Consider the following 22,002-nt stretch of genomic DNA (forward strand, 5'->3'; position numbering starts at 1 on the left):
ATCTCAGCCCACTGCTCTTTGTGGCAGAGACAGATGGGCCAGATTTTCACCAACACAGAAGTTAGGACCAGAGTGGAGTTCTGTCGTGACCGAAAATCCAAAACATAGGCTATTTGCCTAATGGATGGGCAGAGGGAAAACGGATGTTGGAGGCTGGACATGTTTTTTTTTTTTTTATCTGTTTACATGTACCATGTTCCTGTAGAAAAGAATTAAACCATCAGGGTGTCCTGGCTTTTTCCCACAACCAACTACCTGGATGTATGTATTTCTGCATTTGTTTGTGAAGATCCACCTTGTTGCTTTTCATGGAAGGAGGGAATGGAGAGAGCTGGTGAGATGGATCTGGAGAGCTCACATACCGTGATGTGGCCAGACGTGGGGAGACAAATTGTTCTGCCTAAAAGAGGGGGAAGAACTGGAAAATTCCCTGGAGAATCTGGATTGAATAGGGTGTGTGTGGGAGAGGAACCAGACGGGAGAGGTGAGGCCAGGTGGGGCATCATGGTCTTTTTCTCTTTGTTTATATTATTATTAATGTGAAATTCACAGAATATGCAATTAACTTTTAAAGTGTACAACTTGGGGAGAATGGGTGTATTCACAATATTGTACAACCACCACCTCTATCTAATTCCAAAACTTCTGTGTTATCACCCCATAACATCCATTCCCCTCCCCCAGCCCCTGAAGACCACTAACCCACTTCCTGTCTGTGGACGCGCCTGTTCTGGACATTTCCATAAGTGGAATCACACACTGTGTGTCCGGCTTCTCTCATGAGCACCGTGTGTTCAAGGTCCATTCACGTTATGGCGAGTGTCAGCGCCTCCCTCTTTTTCACAGCTGTATACCACTATGTGGATGGACCATGTTTTATTTGTCTGTTCATCTGTTGATGGCATCATGTTACAAATGACAGAAACCTCCTTCCTAAATGTTATGAGCTACATAAAGGATTGGCTGATGCTGAAATGTTCAGAAGAGGTGGTTGCAGGCCAGGCTGGATCAGAGGCTCAGATGAAGACTAATGCCTTCCCCCCAACCTGCCTCTCTCTTCCTTTCTTTTACTCTTTCTCTATTTCTTGCTCTACCATCCTTTGTTTGGGCGCTTGTGGCATAGTGACAAAGATGAAGCCTGGCACGGGCTGACATGCTCTCTAGCAACCAGGCACCCTTAGTTCAAGCCCTTTGAGCACAGAGCTACAACAGGTCCTGGGGCCTGTGGAGCTTGTAGCCCAGGCTGAGCCAAGTGCTCTGCCTAGAGGGGAGGACTTGGAGCCCTCGCCCTACAAAGAAGGACAGTCCCCAGTACCTGAGGATGCCTGGTTTACCGATGGTTCTAGCCGAGGGGCTGAAGCTTTTTGGACGGCTATTGGTGTGCAGCCCAAAACAGACACCATTTGGTTCGATACTGGGACGGGCCAGAGTAGCCAGTGGGCTGAATTACGGGCTGTGTGGATGATAATCAGCCACGAGCCTGGGCCCCTAGTTATTTGCACTGACAGCTGGGCGGTGTTCCGGGGCCTAACATTGTGGCTGCCTACATGGAAACACCAAAACTGGTTGGTGGGACACCGTCCACTGTGGGGTCAAGCCATGTGGCAGGACCTCTGGGACCTAGGGCAGAAAAAGGAGGTGACCTTAATGCATGTCACAGGTCACTCCCCCTTAGTGTCCCCAGGTAATGATGAAGCAGACGCCCTAGCACGGGTACGATGGTTAGAGCGGGCTCCTGCCACTGATGTGGCCCATTGGCTACATAGGAAATTGCAGCACGCTGGAAGCCGAACCATGTGGCAGGTGAGCAGACGCTGGGGTCTGCCTTTGAAATGGCAGGAGATAGCAGATGCCTGCTATGTCTGTGCTGTCTGTGCCCAGGACATCCCCCAAAGGTGGAGTCTCCCTTGGGAGACACAGCAGATTACGCGAGGGAGGGTGCCCCTCACTCGCTGGCAAGTGGATTACATTGGACCCCTGCCTAAGGCCCGCAATGCGATATATGCATTTACAGCAGTGGACACTGTTACGGGGTTGATGTTTGCTTGGCCCTGTCCAGCTGCAGATCAGCGGCATACAGTGGTAGCTCTTACACGGCTGTGCGCCCTCTATGGGCGCCCCCAAGTCATTGAAAGTGACAGGGGTACCCATTTTATGGGGCAAGAAGTGCAGCGCTGGGCTGCCAGGATGGACGTGCAATGGTTGTTTCACACCCCGTATAACCCACAAGCAGCTGGCATGATTGAACGTTATAATGGCCTTTTGAAGCAAGGTCTCTGGGTGTCAAAACACCCTCCCACGATGCGTGACTGGGCCTCGCGTCTATGGGACGTCCTGAGAGTCCTGAATGAGAGACCACGGAAGGGAGGGCCCGCACCAGTAGAAGCTCTGCTACATCGAATGGCTGCTCCCATTCAATTACAAGTTACCACCAGGGAGACTCTGTTAGAGCCAGGCTACAGCAGAAATGGGAACATTTTGCTGTCAGCACCCACATGCTTGAAAGCAGGGGAACGGCAGCAATGGACTTGGCCCTGGCAGGTCAAAAGCTCCCACTGTCAGTGGTTGGGTCTGATAGCCCCATGGGGGGCCGGTTTGACTCATGATTTGCAAGTGACGCCAGGGGTGGTGGCTGAGTGGCCACTGCAAGTGATTGTAGTATACAGAGGTCCCGATACCGGGATGATTTTGCGAGGAAACTATGTGCTCTCACTATGGCGTATTATGGGGTCCCCTGTTCTGTTACATGTTGAAACTATGCAAGGGACCCCAAGTACTGCCATAAAGGTCTGGTACCACAAACCGGGACCCTCCTTTCCCAGGACAAAAAGCTAGCATGTATCCTCCCAGATGGAAGGGATTTGCCATTGTTGGTTCCTAAGACTACCGTTTCTTTTCGTCCGTAGGTGTCAGTAGGCTAATACGGCACAGGGACCCTCGTGGAAGACGCTTGTCGCGTAGATTGTGAGGCGAGACCCTGTAGGGGTGGAGTGTGGGGACAGAGCCCCAGAGAGTAGTTTACAGGCTCTCGGCCACACGTGAAGGGGTACTGGCTTGGGTGGTGAATGGCCGTTGGCTGTGGCTGATTGGCCGTCGGCTGTGGCCGGTTAGCCGATTGGCCGCTGGTATAACTGCTGCGACTACGGAGGACTGCCGAGGATTGCTGAGGAGCCGAGCAGAGCCGAGCAGAGCCGAGGAGAGCGGAAGAGGAGAGCTGAGAGAGAGGAACAGAGTCGAGAGAGTGGAGGAGAGTCGTCGGTCGGTCGGTTGGCGGAAAGGCGGACGGCAGGTCACGCGTCCGGTGGGCCCAGCCTCCAGTGAGACCATAGTGGTATGGCTCCCCTACCTATGGCTCCGTGGGTGTTCCTTTTTGGCCTCACCGTATCCTGCGTTCTTGTGTGGGGAGCGGGAGCAGAGACCCCGCAGGCCGCCCCGCCTGAAAGATGGCGCGGTGAGAAGGCCTCCGCGCACGACAAATGGCGCAGCGAGCAGGGTCTCCTGCACGACACCTGGTTTGTGGTACCAGACCTTTATGGCAGTGCTTGGGGTGCCTTGCATAGTTTCAACATGTAACAGAACACGGGACCCCATAATAGGCCACAGTGAGAGCACATAGATTCCCCGCAAAATCATCCCGGTATCGCGACCTCCGTATACTACAGTCACTTACGGTGGCCACTCAGCCACCACCCCTGGCGTCACTTGCAAATCATGAGTCAAACCGGCCCCCCATGGGGCTATCAGACCCAACCATTGACAATGGGGGCTTTTGACCTGCCAGGGCCAAGTCCATTGCTGTCGTTCCCCTGCTTTCAAGCATGTGGGTGCTGACAGCAAAATGTTCCCATTTCTGCTGTAGCCTGGCTTTAACAGAGTCTCACTTGTGGTAACTTGCAATTGAATGGGAGCGGCCGTTCGATGTAGCAGAGCGTCTACTGGTGCGGGCCCTCCCTTCCGTGGTCTCTCATTCAGGACTCTCAAGACGTCCCATAGACGCGAGGCCCAGTCACGCATCGTGGGAGGGTGTTTTGACACCCGGAGACCTTGCTTCAAAAGGCCATTATAGCGTTCAATCATGCCAGCTGCTTGTGGGTTATACGGGGTATGAAACAACCATTGCATGTCCATCCTGGCAGCCCAGAGCTGCACTTCTTGCCCCGTAAAATGGGTACCCCTGTCACTTTCAATGACTTGGGGGTGCCCATAGAGGGCGCACAGCCGTGTAAGAGCTACCACTGTATGCCGCTGATCCGCAGCCGGACACGGCCAAGCAAACATCAACCCCGTAGCAGTGTCCACTGCTGTGAATGCATACATCGCATTGTGGGCCTTAGGCAGGGGTCCACTTGCCAGCGAGGGAGGGGCACCCTCCCTGGCGTAATCTGCTATGTCTCCCAGGGGAGCCTCCGCCTTTGGGGGCTGTCCTGGACACAGACGGCACAGTCATAGCAGGCATCTGCTATCTCCTGCCATTTCAAAGGCAGACCCCAGCGTCTGCTCACCTGCCACATGGTTTGGCCTCTAGCGTGCTGCAATTTCCTATGCAGCCAGTGGGCCACATCAGTGGCAGGAGCCCGTTCTAACCATCGTACCCGTGCTAGGGCATCTGCTTCATCATTGCCTGGGGACACTAAGGGGGAGTGACCTGTGACATGCATTAGGGTCACCTCCTTTCTCTGCCCTAGGTCCCAGAGGTCCTGCCACATGGCTTGACCCCACAGTGGACGGTGTCCCACCAACCAGTTTTGGTGTTTCCACGTGGGGAGCCACAACATTAGGTCCCGGAACACCGCCCAGCTGTCAGTGCAAATAGCTAGGGGCCCAGGCTCGTGGCTGATTACCATCCACACAGCCTGTAGCTCAGCCCACTGGCTACTCTGGCCCGTCCCAGTATCAAACCAAATGGTGTCTGTTTTGGGCTGCACACCAATAGCCGTCCAAAAAGCTTCAGCCCCTCGGCTAGAACCATCGGCAAACCAGGCATCCTCAGGTACTGGGGACTGTCCTTCTTTGTAGGGCGAGGGCTCCAAGTCCTCCCCTCTAGGCAGAGGGCTTGGCTCAGCCTGGGCTACAAGCTCCACAGGCCCCAGGACCTTTTGTAGCTCTGTGCTCAAAGGGCTTGAACTAAGGGTGCTACGTTGCTCCAAGTAGGCACCCCACTTGGCGAGGGTGGTGGTCTGTGCCACCCCCGTTTTGGGTCCCTGGGTCCACGTACAGACCCACCCCTGGATGGGATAGGTTGTTCGAACCAACACACGTGCTGTTCCTGTGATGGCTTCTGTGGCCACTAGGGCTGCATACACAGCAGCCAGCTGTTTCTCTATTAGAGAGTAGCGGACCTCCGCTCCTTCCCATAATTGGGACCAAAATCCCACTGGCAACCGGAGACGCTCCTGCCGTTGCCAGAGGCCCCATCCGTACCCCTCGGGTTACGTGAACATCAAGTTCAAATGGGCGGCCGGGGTCCACTTCTCGCAGAGCCTGTGCCTGCTGCACTGCCCGTTTTGTGGCAATGAAGTCTTGCTCTATAGCCTCTGTCCAATCCCATGAGGCCCCCTTTTTCATCATATTGTACAAGGGCCTTGCCATTTGTGCTAAATGGGGTACAAACCCCGCCAATATCCTAGCAGTCCCAAATATGTCTGCAGTTGGGAGACCTTGGTTGGCCGGGGAAAGGCTTATATCTTATCAATAATGGCCTCAGGTATGACCTTTGTCTTACCTGACCACACAGCACCCAAAAACTTGACGGATAAGCCAGGGCCTTGGACCTTTTCCTCATTCACCGCCCAGCTATATGACTTCAGGTGGCGGAGAAGAGAGGGAGCTGCTTGCTCTAAATCAGAAAGAGAATCTGATGTTAATAAAATATCATCGACATAATGAAACAAGGCCACAGAGGATGGGCGATCCCACTGTGCCAAATCGACTCCCTTTTCTATGGCTCCATGGGTGTTCCTTTTTGGCCTCACTATATCCTGGTTCTTATGTGGGGAGTGGGAGCAGAGACCCCACAAGCTGCCCCGCATAACACATGGCGCAGCGAGCAGGGTATGGTGCCAGCCAAAGCTCTCCCCGAAGGGCAGTGGAGCAGTTTGTGCGCATGAACACTCAGTCTCAGGAAGACCAGGAGGAGCAGCTGCCGGAGAGCTGGACCCCTGTGGAGGGGTGGGAAGACGTGGACGGTTCTCTGACCAGCATAGGCAGGAGAAAGCGAAGGTCATTGTGGCCTGGTGGGCTGGAAGTGCTTGCTGAGGCAGCCCGGATGCAGGACTTGTAGTCCCAGGAGGAAACACTTGCTGACTCCTCCGTGGGAGATGCGGGTGAGGTCAAGGTCATCCCTCAGCCCCAGAACAGCCCTGGCGAATGACTATGGACTATGGGGAATTGCCTTCTATCCCTAATTTAATGGACCGCTTGACTGTTTGCTTTGGAACATACCACCATGTGGTGGAACCGGTGGATATTTGTTTTTGTGCCTTGACAGGCCGCCATCGAGAATATGTGAGAGACCTGGCTGAGTCCAGGAAGCCTGGCTGTGCCCCAGGGAGACTGGTGGTACCCTAAGAAGCCCAGGAAGACTGGTTGTGCCCTGAGAAACCCTGGCTGTGCCTAGAGAGCCTGGCTGTGTCCAGGGTATTACATTCACCTCCAGGCTCCTCGCACAGGGCCCCTCATAGAAGACACTTGTCGCGTAGATTGTGAGGCGAGACCCTGTAGGGGTGGAGTGTAGGGACAGAGCCAGGAGTGCAGTTTCCAGGCTCTTGCCCTCACGTGGAAAGGTGCTCACTCGGGTAGTAAATGGCCGTCAACTGTGATTGGATGGCCATCAGCTGTGGCTAGTTGGCCATCAGCTGTAACCAGTGAGCCGTGGCTACACTAGCAGAAAAATGGGGGCTAGCAAGAAGATGGTGGCTGAGCCTGCATGCGGCGCAGTGAGGGTTGTGGATCGTGTGGCTCCTGTTTCCTGTGTCTCCAACTCAGCCGTCAGTGAGACTATAGTGATATGACTCCCTCATTTATGGCTCCGTGGGTGTTCCTTTTTGGCTTCACCACGTCCTGCGTTCTTATGTGGGGAGCGGGACCAGAGACCCTGCAGGCCGCCCCACATGACACCAGGAGAATTTAAAATAGGAGTTTAAAAACAATTGTTTGCATGAATGTTCAGAGTAACCCTGTTCAAATAGACCAACGTGGAAACAACCCAAATGTCCAACAATGGATGAATGGATAAACAAAATGTGGTCCATCTATGCAATGGATTATTCAGTCATGAAAAGGAGGCAGGCGCTGACACTCACCACAACGGGGGTGGACCTTGAACACACGGTGCTCATGAGAGGAGCCAGACACACAAGGCGTGTGTGATTCCACTTATGTGAAATGTCCAGACAGGCATATCCACAGACAGGAAGTGGGTAAGTGATTGTCATGGGCTGGGGAAGGTAAATGGGGGGTGACTGCTAACGGGGACGGGGTTTCTTTTTGGGGTTGTCGTGCGGGAGACCCTGCTCGCTGCGCCATTTGCCATGCGGGAGACCCTGCTCACTGCACCATTTTTCAGGCAGGGCGGCCTGCGGGGTCTCTGCTCCCGCTCCCCACACAAGAACGCAGGATATGGTGAGGCCAAAAAGGAACACCCATGGAGCCATAGGTAGGGGAGTCATACCACTATGGTCTCACTGGAGGCTGGGCCCACTGGACGCGCGACCTGCCGTCCGCCTTTCCGCCAACCTTCCGACCGACTGACGACTCTCCTCCACTCTCTCGACTCTGTTCCTCTCCTCTCTTCCGCTCTCCTCGGCTCTCCTCTTCCGCTCTCCTTGGCTCTGCTCGGCTCCTTGGCAATCCTCGGCAGTTCTCGGCAGTCCTCGGCTCTCCTCTGTAGCCGCGGCAGTTATACCAGCGGCCAATCGGCTAACCGGCCACAGCCGACAGCCAATCAGCCACAGCCGAGTCAGCACCTTTCCACGTGAGGCCGAGAGCCTGTAAACTACTCTCTGGGGCTCTGTTCCCACAGGGGTGATGAATGTTCTGGATTAGATAGAGGTGACAGTTGCACAACATTGTGAATATACTTAATGCCATTGAATCACATTTTAAAATGATTAAAATGGTAAATTTTATGTTATGTGTATTTTACCACAATTAAAAATAAATCTTGCTACCCACGTGGCACCCCAGGCCAATTATAGCAGAATCAGGGGCTCCGGCTTCAGGTGCTTCTTAAAGCCCCTCATCCAGTTTGAAGAGCAGTCAAGATTGGGAACCACTGGGTCTGATCACACAGACAGGACCCAGGAACCAAATGCCAAGCGGGCATGTATTTTAGATGGAGATTCAAACAAGCCAGCTGTAAGTAATAATACGATACAACTGAGGCCAGGCAAATGCCAACTGGATCATTGCTATTAGGCAATTAATGTTGTAAGTCAAGTCATTATGCTGCACACCTTAAACTTATGCAGGGCTGTTCGTTGATTATATCTCAATAAAACTGAAAAAGAAAATTAGTGTGTTTTAAGTCTGATCATGACGCTGTGGCTCTGTTTTACTAAGCGCCCTTATCTTGTAGAGAAATGGAGTTGCTACAGTGCAATGATTTGGGGAGGGGGGGGGAGACGGAGGTGAACAGCTGAGAATTGTTAGTTTGTCTCCACTTGACACTAATCACGGCGGAAGCCCCAGCTGTTCATGGTTCCGGGACGTTGCGGGCAGGTTGTCATGTGCAGCCCTGGCCACACGGTGGCAACAGAGTACAGGCTATTCTGGCGGTCCATCTTGGCTGTGGGTACAGTCGGTTTGGGAATGGTGTAGGGGGTATATAGGGGTAAACGTGCTTGGGGATTTTGGCTTCATCCTGGCTCCTGCCAGAGCAAACCCACTACTGTTCGTGGCAACGACCCGGGCGTTCAATCCATATCAAATATTTATGGAATTAATTCTGGTCCTTGTTCACCAGCTCCTCCCCTTGATGTCTTGTTAGCTTTGCCTAACTTTACCCTCCAGGGCAGAATTTAGGAACCACAGGTGGAGCCCTAAGGCTTATAATTCTCCCTGAAAATTAGTGGATTACTCTCTCTCCCCACTCCACTCTTCAGAGTTACCAGATTTAGCAAAAATACAGGACACCTGTACAATCTGAATTTCAGATAAATAATGAATCGCCATTAGGTAGGAGGAAGTCCCATGCAATATTTGAGACAAACTTGCACTAAAAAAATGACTTGTTGTTTAGTTGAAATTCAAGTTAACTGGGTGTCTTGTGTCTTCTAGGATGAATTGCTCTAGCTCTGCTGTTGGGAGCTCTCTCAGTTGGTGGCTCCTGGGTCCCTTGGACATGCCCCCATTTTTGTGGGGTTTTTTTGAGCATGTCCTTATGTTCTGACACCACAAGATGTCCAGGCTTATTTTGTATTTGCCCCAAGCAGGCCATAGAATCAGCCATTCCTCCAAGGAGTTGGGGCAACTTTTAACACAGCTGTGTGTTTCCTGATTACTGTCACAAATTTCCCCCAATGGGGTGGCTTAAAACCACATATGGATTTTCTGACAGTTCTGGAGGTCAGAAGTCTTAAAACCCAGGTGAGGGCAGGGCTGGTCCTTCCGGAGGCCCCGGGAGAACCATTCCCGGCCTGTTCCAGCTTCTAGAGGCACCGCGTCCCTGGTTCGTGGCCCCTCCTCCATCGTCACAGCCAGCAGTGCAGCCTCTTCCGTGTCTCTGACTCTGAGCCTCCTGCCTCCCTCTCATGAGGACCCTGTGATGACACTGGGCCCCCTGGAATCCAGGGTCATCCCCATGTGTGTGGGGGGGGCGGGCCCTGACTTAATCCCACCTGCAGAGTCCCTCGGCCATGTGAGGTGACACATTCCAAAGTCGCGGGGACTAGGATGGGGACTTGTCTGTAGACCATAGCAGCCTATGAGTGGTCGCTCTGTGGTCTTTGTTGCTTTGGGGCCACTCTGATCAGGGCCTCCACCCACTCACACTCTCTTACAATCTCAGGGCACAGTAGCCTTCCCGCTTCCCTGGCTTTAGACATATTTCCAAGTCTGCACAGCAAATAGCTTTCCTAGCTACTTTTGCCTTTTTTGTTTGTGGCTATTTAAATTAAAGCCCTATAAAAGATAAAACTTTGTTCTCTCAGTTGCACAAGCCCCATCTCATGCTCAGTCACCCATGGAGTTGGCGGCTCCTGTATTGGAAGGCGCATGTGGGGACAGAGTCCCAGAGAGCCGTTTCCAGGCTCTTGGCCTCACATGGAAGGGTGCTGGCTTGGGTGGTAGATGGCCATGGCTGTGACTGGTTGGCCATCAGCTGTAACCAGTTAGCCAATCAGCCACTGATACAACTGCTGTGGCTGTGTTGGTTGGTTGGCTGACAGGCAGAGAACTGGATGGCAGATTGCGGATCGTGTGGCTCCTACTTCGTGTGTCTCGCCTGGCTGCCAGCAAGACTGTACCCCCCTTGTTGGGGTACTGGCCGATGTTTGCTTTTGTATCTCCAACCCAGCCACCAGGGAGACCATAGTGGTATGACTCTCCTATCAATGGCTCTGTGGGTGTTCCTTTTTGGCCTCACCATATCCTGCGTTCTTATGCGGGGAGCGGGACCAGAGTCCCTGCATGACAGTGCAAATCTAGAACTTTCTCATCACTGCACAAAGTTCTATTGGACCGTGCTGGACTGGAACATTCTAGAGAGTTGCTGTCCAATACAGGAGCCACCAGCCACATGTGACCATTGACATTTAAATTCTGTTGGGAAGCCCAGCATGAACCAGTGTGGCCTTCTCCTAGTAAAGGGGAGGGTCCAGGGGTGAAGTAGGCTGTGCTGAGTCTGCGAACCAACAGAGAGAAGTGACAAAGTGAGAGCTTGCATCCAGGACACTGGTCACGCTTTAGCCTTTGGCTTCCCTGAGTGTGCAGAGACGTGGAAAAGCTATCTGCACAGGGCAGGTGTTTTTGCTGCGAAAAAACCTACTTCGAAGCTCCCGGGCTGGGGATGCAGACGCTGCAGGTGGCTATGAGCTTGAGTTGCTCCAACTCTCTGTGGCTTAAACAAAGGAGGAGGCTTTTGGCGCTCATCCCTGAGGGGTTTGGCTGGATCCAGGGCCTCAAATGGCAACCTCCAGAATCCACCTCTGGCCACCTCGCCCTGACCACAGCAGCTCTGGCCTCCCTCTAATCAGTTTCACAAGCCCTCAGCGGGAGGTGGGGGAGGGGTGAGAGCACAACCCACAAATGGTTCTGGAAAGTCCTCCACAGCAAGTTCTCTGAACAGCATGGGGGACAGACCTGCCCCTGGTTTGGGGCCCCACCCCCGTTTAGTATTGCATCTCTCAGAAACCCCTTGAGAGAGCTCTGGCCAGATTGGATTTGGGCCCAAGCACGGGGCGTGACCCTCCCCTGGCCGGTCATCCAGGCACCTCATTCCCATCCCCTCTGCCGAACTCTCCAGCACCCAGGGCACTTTTGAGATGCTTCTTCTCTCTTCAGATTACGGCAGCAAAATGACAAGCTTTCTCATACGTGGCTGTCCAGAGGCAAAGCCACCCAAAAATACCCTTTAATTCCTTGCAGACCCCAGAGACCACCCCTCACCCCCCACCCCCGCCACAGTGCCCACTCTCTTCGGGACCCTTGCTCAGGCTCCAGCCCCCACCTCCTTCCTAAGAACTTACTCCCACCCCTCTTGACCCCTAGGCCGCTAGGAACTGCTCTTTCTCTTTCTTTTTGTGGTCTCCACAGCCTCGCCTCCCGGCAGCCTCCACTGCCTTCCGCAGTCTGGCTGTAGCCAGATCTCACCTGGGGCCACTGCAGCGGTGTGGAACTCCACCTCTTCACTGTGGACCAGGCCGGGGGTTAAGCATTGCCCACCCACCCATGTTGGTCTCCCATGACTGCTGGAGCTAATTACCACTAAGTGGGTAGCTTAAAATAATAGGAGTTTGTTCTCTTACTGTGCTAGAGAGCAGAAATCCAAACTCAAGGTGTGGCAGGGCCGGGCTTCCTCCGGAGGCTCCAGGAGAGGGTCCTTCCTGCCTCTCCCAGCGCGGAGTGCTCCAGGCTTCCCTTGGCCTGTGGCCTCATCTGCCTCGTCATCACCATCGTTACACAGCCTTCTGTGTGTTTGAGTCGGAAATCTCCCTCTGCAAGTCTGTCTCTCCTCTCACAAGGACACTCATCATTGGACTTACGGCCACTCCAATCCAGGATGACCTCATCTCAAGATCCTTAATTATATCTGCAAAGAATCCCTTTTCCAAATAAGGTCCCAATTACAGGTTCCAGGGGACCTATCTTTTGGGGCAATGATTAAACACACTGTACCATCCCTGAGCTTCACCAGAGTTAAGGAGTGTGGATATGGGAGCACCCCGATTTACAGATGGGAAAATTCCAGGCAGGGCTAGGGTAGAACACCCAGTGTGTGTGTGGTTCTGCAAGACCTACGTTGTGCTCTGTAGCTTGGGACCGGGTTTGGCCTTCCATGTCCTTCCACTCAGCCATAGGGCCTGAGGTGACTGCCACTCACTGGTTTCACTGTCCTGAGGTTCCTTGTCCATCTGTGGCTGCTCTCTCTTGTCCCTTCCTGTTGCACCACCTGACATATTGTCCCAAACCCTTTGCCTCCTCCTGGAAGCCCTCCAGACTCCTCTGCTATGCCTCCTAGCTTGCTTAGTGGGCTCTGTCCCCCAGATCCTTCCTCATTACTCTTTCCTCAGGCCAGCAGCCCATGGGGACCCTGGCCTCTGGGCACTTCTTTGTCATTATACCCCACACCGCACCCTCCCTACATTCCAGGGCTCTCTTATACCCTTCAGAACTTTGGTGCCCACCGACCACTGACAGTCAAACCTCTGGTACCGCAGTCCTCACCTCAGAGCCAACCTGAGCCCTGAAGAACCGTCTTGTGGCCCAAGGGGCCAGGTCATCTGCTCCCAACTAGACCAAAGGTGAGTGGGGGCCGATACCTGTGGCTCATCAGTCAGGTGTCCTTTGGGGACTGGAAGTCATTACGACCCATTGCAGGAGGCAGATTCCCAGACCTGTTTCCCCATGTGTACGGCAAGTGGACCCTGTCCTTTGGGGGGTGGGAGCCCCCCCAGCACAGAGTTGGGCAAGTGCCCCGGGAGACCACCTGGCACTGCCAACTCCACAGTGGCCATAGCTGGCCTCACACTTGGCCATCTCCAGGGATGTGTAGGACCTGAGCCTCAGGAAAGAGGGACCTGGCTGGACCACCGCCCCCTACATACTGGATGCCCTCATCTGGAACAGGGCACAGCGCCTGGCCTACATAAGAGCCTGGAATGGGTGTATCCTGGGCCCTCCCTAATTTATCTGGAAGGTGGGGGTGCCAAGGAGCTGGGTCTGAGAGCCCCTCCCCCATGCCCACGGTCACACACCACACCAAGGGCTCACATGTAGTAAAAAGACTTTATTAAGAAGGCTTCGGAGTCAAAAAATAAAACTCTTGATACAATTTTCTGAACCCTTAAGTCAGCTCAGCAAATATATAATCAGTAATTTAGCTGTGTAAGATTAAAGGTCCGTTACTTTAAAATAAAATATATTTTAGTTTTTAAAATTTATTCCATAAAGTACATATTTCCCTATAAATTCGCTACATATACACAAGAGGTAAAAAGTAAAAGTTTAAAAAAAACCAATTTAAAAAAATGTAAAAACTGACAACATAAACCACAGCAGAAGGGGATTAATAATTAAAAAAAAAAGTTAGAAACCTCCGGTTGGGATGCCCCTCACCCTGCCCCCGCCCCCTCTGACCGGGGCGGGGACTGACATACAAAAGGGTGACAGGTTAGCCCCAAAAAGGGAGTAAAAATGTCGCCATCCTCCTGGTGGAATTTTCTGCAGAGGCTGAGACTGCCTGAAAACATTGTCAGATCAGAAATCCACACCATAGAAAAGGACAACCGATTGTAAAAATCATGGTGTTTTTTTCTTAAAAAGATCACCCTGGGGGGCGGGGGGGGGTGTCTCAAATAAAAAGTGCAACAGACCTTTTCTCTCTGGTTTATTTTAACCTGTCGACTCAATACTGTTATTTAAGAACTGAGGTGCCACTGGGCCACCGGGTCGTTGTCTCCACGCCTGGGACCGGAGTTAAAGCTTGTCTGTAAACACTGGCCACGCTGCCCTCTCCTCCGCCCTGCCCCCATCTACTTCCCCACCCAGGCCCAGAGAGTGTGTGTGAGTCCACACCCTGCACCCACCGACAACCCTGGTAGCCACAGGCGCGGTGAGGTGACCCGCTAGGAAAAGATATGAATGGCCTGGGTGGCGGGCGTGCGGCAGGCGGGGCACTCAGGCTCGCTCTTGCCACAGATGCGCACGGCGCAGTCCATGCAGAAGAGGTTGTGGCCGCAAGGTACCAGCGCTGCCATCACCTCACCCTCGGCGCATACCACACACTCCCGCGCCAGGGCTGGGACGGAGGCCGGGGCTGCAGACCCAGAGCACGCTGTGGCTGAGGGCTTGCGGCTTTCGGAGGTGCTGGAGTCCAGGGAGGGGCATGAGGAGGCCGAGGAGCTGCTGGGCAGAGAGGTGGCTGTGGAAATGCTGCCACTACTTGAGAAAGATGAGAGGGAGCCCTGCGGGGGCCTCCAGGGCAGGGCGCCCACCAGGTCAGGTGCGGTGTGGCGGGCCAGCGGAAGCTCCAGGCCCAGGCCACTGGGCTCGGGCAGCGTGGGCGAGTGTCGCGGGGTGCCAGCCCCACTGCTGCGCCGGACACCTAGGGTGGGTGGCGGGGGGGCCCCGTTGACGGCTGAGCAGCTGCTGAAGGCTGGCAGGGGCGCAGTGCGCTCAAAAGGGGCCCAGATGGTGGCCGCGGCAGGCACGTTCAGGTCCAGTGCCAGGAAGTCGAAGCCAAAGTCACAGTCCTCAGGAGCGGGGGGCCCCGTGGGGGCTCCCGGGCCGTCACCGCCAAAGGTGAAACCCCCGTTACCTGAACCACCGTAGGGACTGGTGGGGCCCGTATCTGGCACCGGTGGTCCCCCACGGCTGCCTGGGTAGAAGGCCTCGGCTCCCCCGGGGGCACCCAGGGCACTGTCCCCACGGAGGCTGGCTGTGGGTACGGGGGGTCGCCGCCCTGGGTTAGGGGTCTTGGACCAGAGGCCCGCAGCCGCCCCGAGCAAGTCCAAGCAGACGTCGGTGCCGTTAGCGTGGAAGTCGCTGTCGGGGCCTGCGTCGGTGAAGGCGCCGGTGCGCAGTGTGATGTGTGCCTCGATCTCCTCGCGTGCCCGGTCCACGTTCTCAGGCATACCCGTCACGGCGAACACTGGCTCCTTGTCACGCCCTGGCGTCACGATGTATGTGTGCGTCCGCTGCTGGATGCGCTTGATGGTGGCGCCCTTGGGCCCCACCACCAGCCCCACCACGCGGTAGGGCACGCGCACCTGGATGGTGGTCTGTCCTGGGAGGTTCGGTGGGCCCTGTGCTGCGCCGGGCAGCCCACAGGCCTTGCTGCGCGTGGCGCGGATGACAGAGAAGTGCTCGGCGGCCGACAGGATCTCACGCTTGGCCATCTCCACATCCTCCTTCCGGCCAGTCACAATGAAGACAGGCTCCTCCCCGCGCACTGGCGTCTTGATGTATGTGTTTGTCTTGGCGCGCAGAGCCTTGATCTTGCACCCTAGAGGGGAGAGGGACACAGTGAGGACAGGGACCTCTGACCTGGAAAGCCCTTCCAGGGCAGCGGCTGCAGGGGCCAGCCAGCCAGCCAGCTGGGAGCCCCCACATGTGGGCTGTAGCCTCTGCAGGCTTTAATCTCAGCCACACATCCTGTCCACCCCCCATCCCGCTCCTCAGTTTCACCTCTGGTCCTGGGTACCCCGGGGTTGGCAAAAAAGCAAGAAGGCAAGGAAGACTCCGTTGTGAGCTTAACAGTGTCTCCCAAAACCGATGTCCACCCAGACGCTCAGAATGGAATCTTATTTGGAAAGAAGGTCTCCACAGATGTAATTAGATAAAGCCACAGTGGGGTGGGGGTGGGGGTGGGGGGCTGAATCCCATGACTGACTGGGTCCTTATAAAAAGAGGGACACAGACACACAGAGAAGACAGCCATGTGACAAGGGAGGCAGGGGTTGGAGTGATGTGGCTACAAGCCAAGGGCCGTAGCATGCCTGGCAGTTTTACCAGCAGCTGGGAGAGCATGGGATAGACCGTCCCCTAGACCCTCTGGAGGGAACGTGGCCCTGCCAACACCTAGATTTCATATTTCCACCCTCCAGAACTGTGAGAGAATAAATTTCTATTGTTTCAAGTCATCCAGTTTATGTCAGTCCTAGGACATGAACACAGACCCTCTGACACCAACTCCCCATCTGATGGGCAGGGAAACTGAGGTTCAGATTGTGGTAGCCACCTTCTGACCAAGTGACCCTCCCATCCCAAGGGGAGCCAAGGTCTCAGCCAGACTCCTGGGCCTGAACTCAGGCTGTTTCCAAAGGTCGGGGTGGCCCTGGCCTCTAAGCGATGCTTGGGAACACACAATGGCATGGCATTGTGGTTCATCCTCACTGTCTGGGCTAGGATGCGGGGTACCAACCTGTGGAGGGGTGCAGGAGTGTCTGGGGGAGACAGGGGTCATGTAGGGTCTCTGATGGTGGCACCTGCCCGGGTTCCCTGATAACCCCACCCCCAGCCACAAGGCCTTCTAATAGTCTGGGAGACCGCCCCCGCCCAGCCACCTCAGGCTCTGTGGAGGCTAGAGGGACACAGGGATAGTGTGTCCATACGAGAGGACGGCACTGACAGGAATAACTGTTGCTAACTTCCTCATAGAAGATACAAAGTTAGTTGGACCAGGGGTTTGCCCAGGAAGGAATCAAGGAGGTGGGGCCTGGGCTGGGGGGCTGCTCAGCACGGAGTGTCCCTGGGTGGCCTCACCCGAGCCAAGGAAGACAGCAGCCCCCCATCCACGACTGAGCAAAAGCAAGATGGTTGAATAGGGATCAGAAATCTCCCAGAGTGGCTGCCTTCCTTCATTTCCAGGCCCTCCCCACCTCCTGGATCCTGAGCCACTCGTCCCCCATAGCTGCGTTGCCTCAACGACACCCAACTAAACCCACTCTGACCTGCTGTCTCCACTCCTGCACAGATGGTCCCCCCTACTTGGCAGCTGGGGTGGGGGGGGCTTTCAAATCACACGAGTCCTGCCTCTCTCCTGTAGCTGCTCCCTGCTCTGGCCATGCTACCCCCACACGATCTCCCCCCCCCCACCATTCCTCTACGTTCTCTGCATCAAACTGAAACCTGGCGCCCCTTCCTCCTCCAAGAAGCCCATTCTGACTGGGCCAGACATCAGCAGGATTCCAGAGTTTCTGCTTATACTACGTCTGACTTTCTGAATGCCCCGAGGCTGGGGGCCTGTGTTCTAAGGGCTGGGTACTTGGGATTACCCTGGGCCCTTGAGGGAAACTTCCGGAGCCTCAGCTTCCTCAAGGAGGGCTGAAATACCCAGCTTCACAGATTTGGGGCGTGGCCCCAGGCAGACACCCAGCCCTTGTGGGTCTCAAGGGCGCATATTACACCTTCACCTGAGATATTCGCTTGTAGCAGAGCCACATTGAGGGGAGGGGAGCAAGGCCCAGAGAAGGGGCAGGGGATCCGGGCCCTCCGCTGGCCCTCTGCACAGATGGGGAAGCGGGCCTCGTTCCCAAGCTCATAGAGCTGGAAGAGGCAGGAGCCGGCCAGGCTGTGAAACTTGTTGATGTGTTTGGTCTCTTGGCTGGGTAAGGGCAGGAGAGGGACCATGCAGCTTCCCCTTGGGTGGAGCCCTCAGGGCCCGAGAGGACCACAATTCACTGACTGCACTTCAGCTGTGACACCCGTTTGCCCCCAAACCCCACCCACACCAAGGCCCTGCGAGGGGGCAGAGCTTGAGGGGTTGGGACTGCCCAGTCCAGGTAATCGGGATCCATGAGCGGCCGCGGCCACACCTCTCCCCAACGGGGATGACAGTGTGGCAAGAGTGGGTTGTGACAGGGGGCTGAGCCCTGCCACCCATCAGTGGGCACAGGCTGAAATGTAGATTCCTGAGCACTGCCCCCTGGATTCCAACTCAGTGCAGGGTATACCTGGGAATGTGGCGACCACCCCCATGGCTGGCTCTGTCCTGCCCCAGGTCCCAGCAAACCCCACTCCACTGCAGCTAGACCCTCCCCTCAAAGTGGGGAGGCTGAGAACCCCCGGGAGAGCCTAGATGGGGGCAATCTTTCGCCTCCCATCACTCATACGACCCTGTTCTGGGGTCCTGGTCACACTCGTGTGCTGGGCACCCAGAGAACTTGGCCGCACGGGTGACCACAAGCTACACTAATCAAGGAAACATCAAGGCGGTGGGAGCGAGGGGAGCAGAGGGGGCCGCCCTGGGAAGGAGGACGGGCTGGGGGAGCGCTCCAGCTGTGTGACAGTGGGGAGAGTTCAGGAAGCAGGACAGGGCTGGGACAAGTTCCCACAATTAAGCAGGGCCAAAGTGGGCTGCAGTCCTGGCTGGGCCGCGTCACAGAACGGTGGTCTGCGGGGAAGCTAGCTTGTCTGTGACACAGGGACATAGAACGTTCCTACACAGGCAGGGCAGGTCTATACTTGCCAATACAAGGAGCCCCCAACCCAGGCCCGGGCACCGCTGTGTATGCCCCACAGCAGATAGACAGGAACACCAAGGCCTGGACCCCAACCCCCTGCAGTGTCCCTGGCCACCAGAAAGAACACCTGATGCCCCTGGGGATGGGGCCAGGTGTGTGTGTGGGGGCTCCTGGGGGAGGGGAGGGGAGACCAGCCAAGGAGGAATAGTCCCACGCCGTGGTCCTCAGCCTGACAATGATGGAGGGGACCCGGGGCTGCGGGTCCCAGCTCTGCCTTCAGCATTACTCATTCACTCCTTCCAGAAGGTGCAGCAGGCACTGCTGTGCAGTGCTGAAGACCCAGTGACCAAGCCCAGGGTTCAGGAAATGGATGGCAAGCGGGGAGGGACGGGCCCAAGATCACCCATGGCCAGTGTGCGACAGCCTCCCAGATGGCCTTGCTGACCGGCTGGACGGAGAGGCCCACCCCACATCCTCTTGGAGTCCCCACTTTTCCTGTCTGTAGAATGGTGCTGCCTCCTGCCACAACCAACCCTGGAGTTTTGGAAGGTGGCAGTTCTGTCCTGGGCCACCCTGCTCCCTGCAGGGAGAGAACAGTAAAGGAGACCAGGGTTCAAATCCCAGCCCTGCCGCGCCTCCGGCTGCCTCCTCCTTCAGTGCCCTCTGGGGGAGGGGGGTAGCCCTGGACTTGGAGTTTGACAGAAATGAGAGTCAGGGCAGGCTGTGCTCCCTGCACTGGGGAGAGCCTGAGCAGTAAGAAAGGACAGTTTTGGTGTCCAGGGACCCACAGGGGGGGAGAGAGGGGTGCGTGACTGGAGGAGGGGAGCGGGTGGTGCTGGGACAGTCTTCCAGGGTGTGCTTGAGCACCAGGTAGGGAGGATGGGAGCCACAGATGGTACTGGAGCTGGAGTGATACAACCCATCCGGCATCCACGCCCCCTCCCCGGTACCCAGCACCCCTCTTGCAGGGTGGCTACTGGGTGCCAGCCCAGGATTAGAACCAGCCTCCTGCTTAAGAATCCACACAAAAATCCTGAGGGAGGTGCTGTCCCCCCACCACAGAGAGGGGCTCTCATTTGCTCAAGGTCACCCCATTCTACAGGGTGAGCTGTCATGGCCCACCATACCCCCAGAGCCTGCCTTGCTGTGTGCCACTGCAAGGCTGGCACCCAACAACTGGGTCCCAAATGCACACCCAGGAGGTGAGGGTGGAGCCTGAGACCCCAGGTTTGCTCCTCCACCTCCAGGACACCACTCTGCTCAGCCCAAGGCCAGGGGTCCAATGTCCTCTGCCTGACTCCCACTGCCACCCACATGGCGAGGCCTCTCTGAAAGGAGCCTTGGGTGCCAAGACACGCATATTCACACGGAACATTCCCTCCCGCTCCAGTGCCTCGCAGCTCAGCCTAGTGACATTGGGCAAATGACCCCCAGGCCTCACTTTCCATGCCTGCCCGTCTGCAGATTTCTGGGCACTCAGTACATGGCAACTGTCTTATTACACATTCCAGGGCATTTATGGGGAATAGGGTCAGGGACATGAAGGGCCTACATAGGAAGGCAGTAAGAGTATCAGAGTGGAACTATCTGGTCTAGGTCTAGCTGTACCTGTCCAGAGTGACGTGTCCCCTTTCCTCACTCTCACTCCTGACAGCACTATGCTTTGCCCACCTTTGTCCACACATGGAAAGGACAAATGAATGACCAAAGAGCCACCCCACCCACCTGGAAGCATGAGAGGGCAGTGTCCAGAGCATCCCTGTGGTCCCCTCCCTGTGGAGGCGGTGAGGGGGACAGGTCACTTTGTAATTCAAGCCACCCCCATCCTTCTCTGGCTCCTGTTCCCAAGGGTGCAGAGGCCAGGACCCCCAACCCAGGAGAGTCCTGCAAGCCCCACCTTAAGCCCCGCCCAGGCCCCACCCCAAGTTCTAGAACCTGGCTGACCACAGGCAGCCAGTAGGGAACAGGAGGTGCCGGCAGAAAGGCAGGAGAAAGTTGAGGCTGGTGGGCAGGCCGGCTAACAGGGTGGGTGGGTGTGTGCTGGGCCCGGCACTGCCCACCACCCTCCGCCCGCCCCGCAGCTCCAGGGCCAATGAGCGGCGGCCGGCCTGATGTCACCCTGCAAATCTCAGCCTGGCTCTCTAACAAAGAGAACAATGGGGCGGCCACAGGGACACTCGGGCAATACTGCTACCCAGACCCTCACACCCAGGGCCCGCTGCCCGCAGGCCTGCCAGGCCAGGGCTATGGGGTTGTACCCCAGGAACCGCTTTTATAGCTGGTCCTTCCACACACCCTAAATTCCTGACTCGCCCTGAGAGGAGGGTGGGACCCTCTCTCATCCTGTCCTGTGCCCCACCCCCAGCAGGATCTCCAGGCTGGCAAGTCAGGGTGTACCTTCTTTGTGCAGCCAAACTTATCTTCTGACCGTGCCTGAGCGCCCCCCCAACCCCGAGTGGGTACTCCCCATGCCTGCTTGGGGTGTGAAACGACCCCCACCCCACCGGCCCTGGTCCCCGGTGGGCATAGCCCAGGGCCTAGGCAGCGGCGCCGCACACGGGGGCCCTTCGGGGGGTGGAGGCGCCGGGACAAAGGCAGCGACCGGGCCGAATCGCCCAGGGGAAGAGCGCAGGCTGCGCTCAACTTTCTCCCGCGGCCGGCGGCAAAACAAAGGCACACAGGCGGCCACTGAGGCCCGAGGCCACGCGGGGCGTGGCCGCGGGCTGGGCTGGGGCGGCCCTGTCCCCGGAGCAGCGGCGCGGGGACCCCCCGGGGCGGCGTCCCCCACGGCGGCCACTCACCCTGGCGCCCCACGATCTCGGCGACATGCTCGGAGCTAGGCACCGGCACGCACTCGGTCATGTTCACGCTCTTCTTGCGGCTGCCAATCACGCTCATCTGCTCTGCCAGCAGTGTCGCGGGGCCCAGGGCTGCGGGGTGGGGCGCAAAGCCCGCGAACACGTCGGGCGGCGACGGCCGGGGCGGCGGGGGGCTCACGTCGGGTTCCGGCAGCGGGCCCGGGGCCACGGACACTTCGGACCTGTCCGGGGGCGCAGGCTCGGCCGCGGCCCCGCGGTCCCCGCCGTCCGCGGCCGCCCCCTCCTCGTCGCGGCCGCCAGCGCCGCCCAGCCCCAGCACCGAGAGCTGGTCCAGCGCCAGGCGCAGCGCAGCGGCCGCGTCGTCGGGCTCGGGCGGCGGCCGGGGCGCGGGCGCGGGCGCGGCCTCCTCGGCGCCTTCGGGCGCGGACGGCGGCGGGGGCACGGGCTGGGGTCGCCGCAGGCCGCGCCCCCGCCGCCGTCGGGCTGGCCGACGGAGCCGGGCATGGCGCTAGCGCTCGGGCCCGCACCCTCGCCTCTCGGCCGCCGGCCGCCCGCGCCGCCGC

The 22,002-nt window shown here is 56.8% G+C and overlaps 1 protein-coding gene across 1 annotated transcript; it reads right to left on the minus strand.

Moving 5' to 3' along the window:
• Positions 1 to 13,424: 13,424 nt before the first annotated feature.
• MEX3D (mex-3 RNA binding family member D) lies at positions 13,425 to 21,958 on the minus strand. The gene is given in 3 exon segments (XM_019743938.2): positions 13,425 to 15,661; positions 21,422 to 21,880; positions 21,883 to 21,958. Coding segments are annotated over 3 exon segments (1,899 nt in total). The 5' UTR covers positions 21,944 to 21,958; the 3' UTR covers positions 13,425 to 14,282.
• Positions 21,959 to 22,002: the final 44 nt, after the last annotated feature.

The sequence above is a fragment of the Rhinolophus sinicus genome, linkage group LG07, assembly GCF_036562045.2.
Source record: "Rhinolophus sinicus isolate RSC01 linkage group LG07, ASM3656204v1, whole genome shotgun sequence".
Classification (NCBI taxonomy): domain Eukaryota; kingdom Metazoa; phylum Chordata; class Mammalia; order Chiroptera; family Rhinolophidae; genus Rhinolophus; species Rhinolophus sinicus.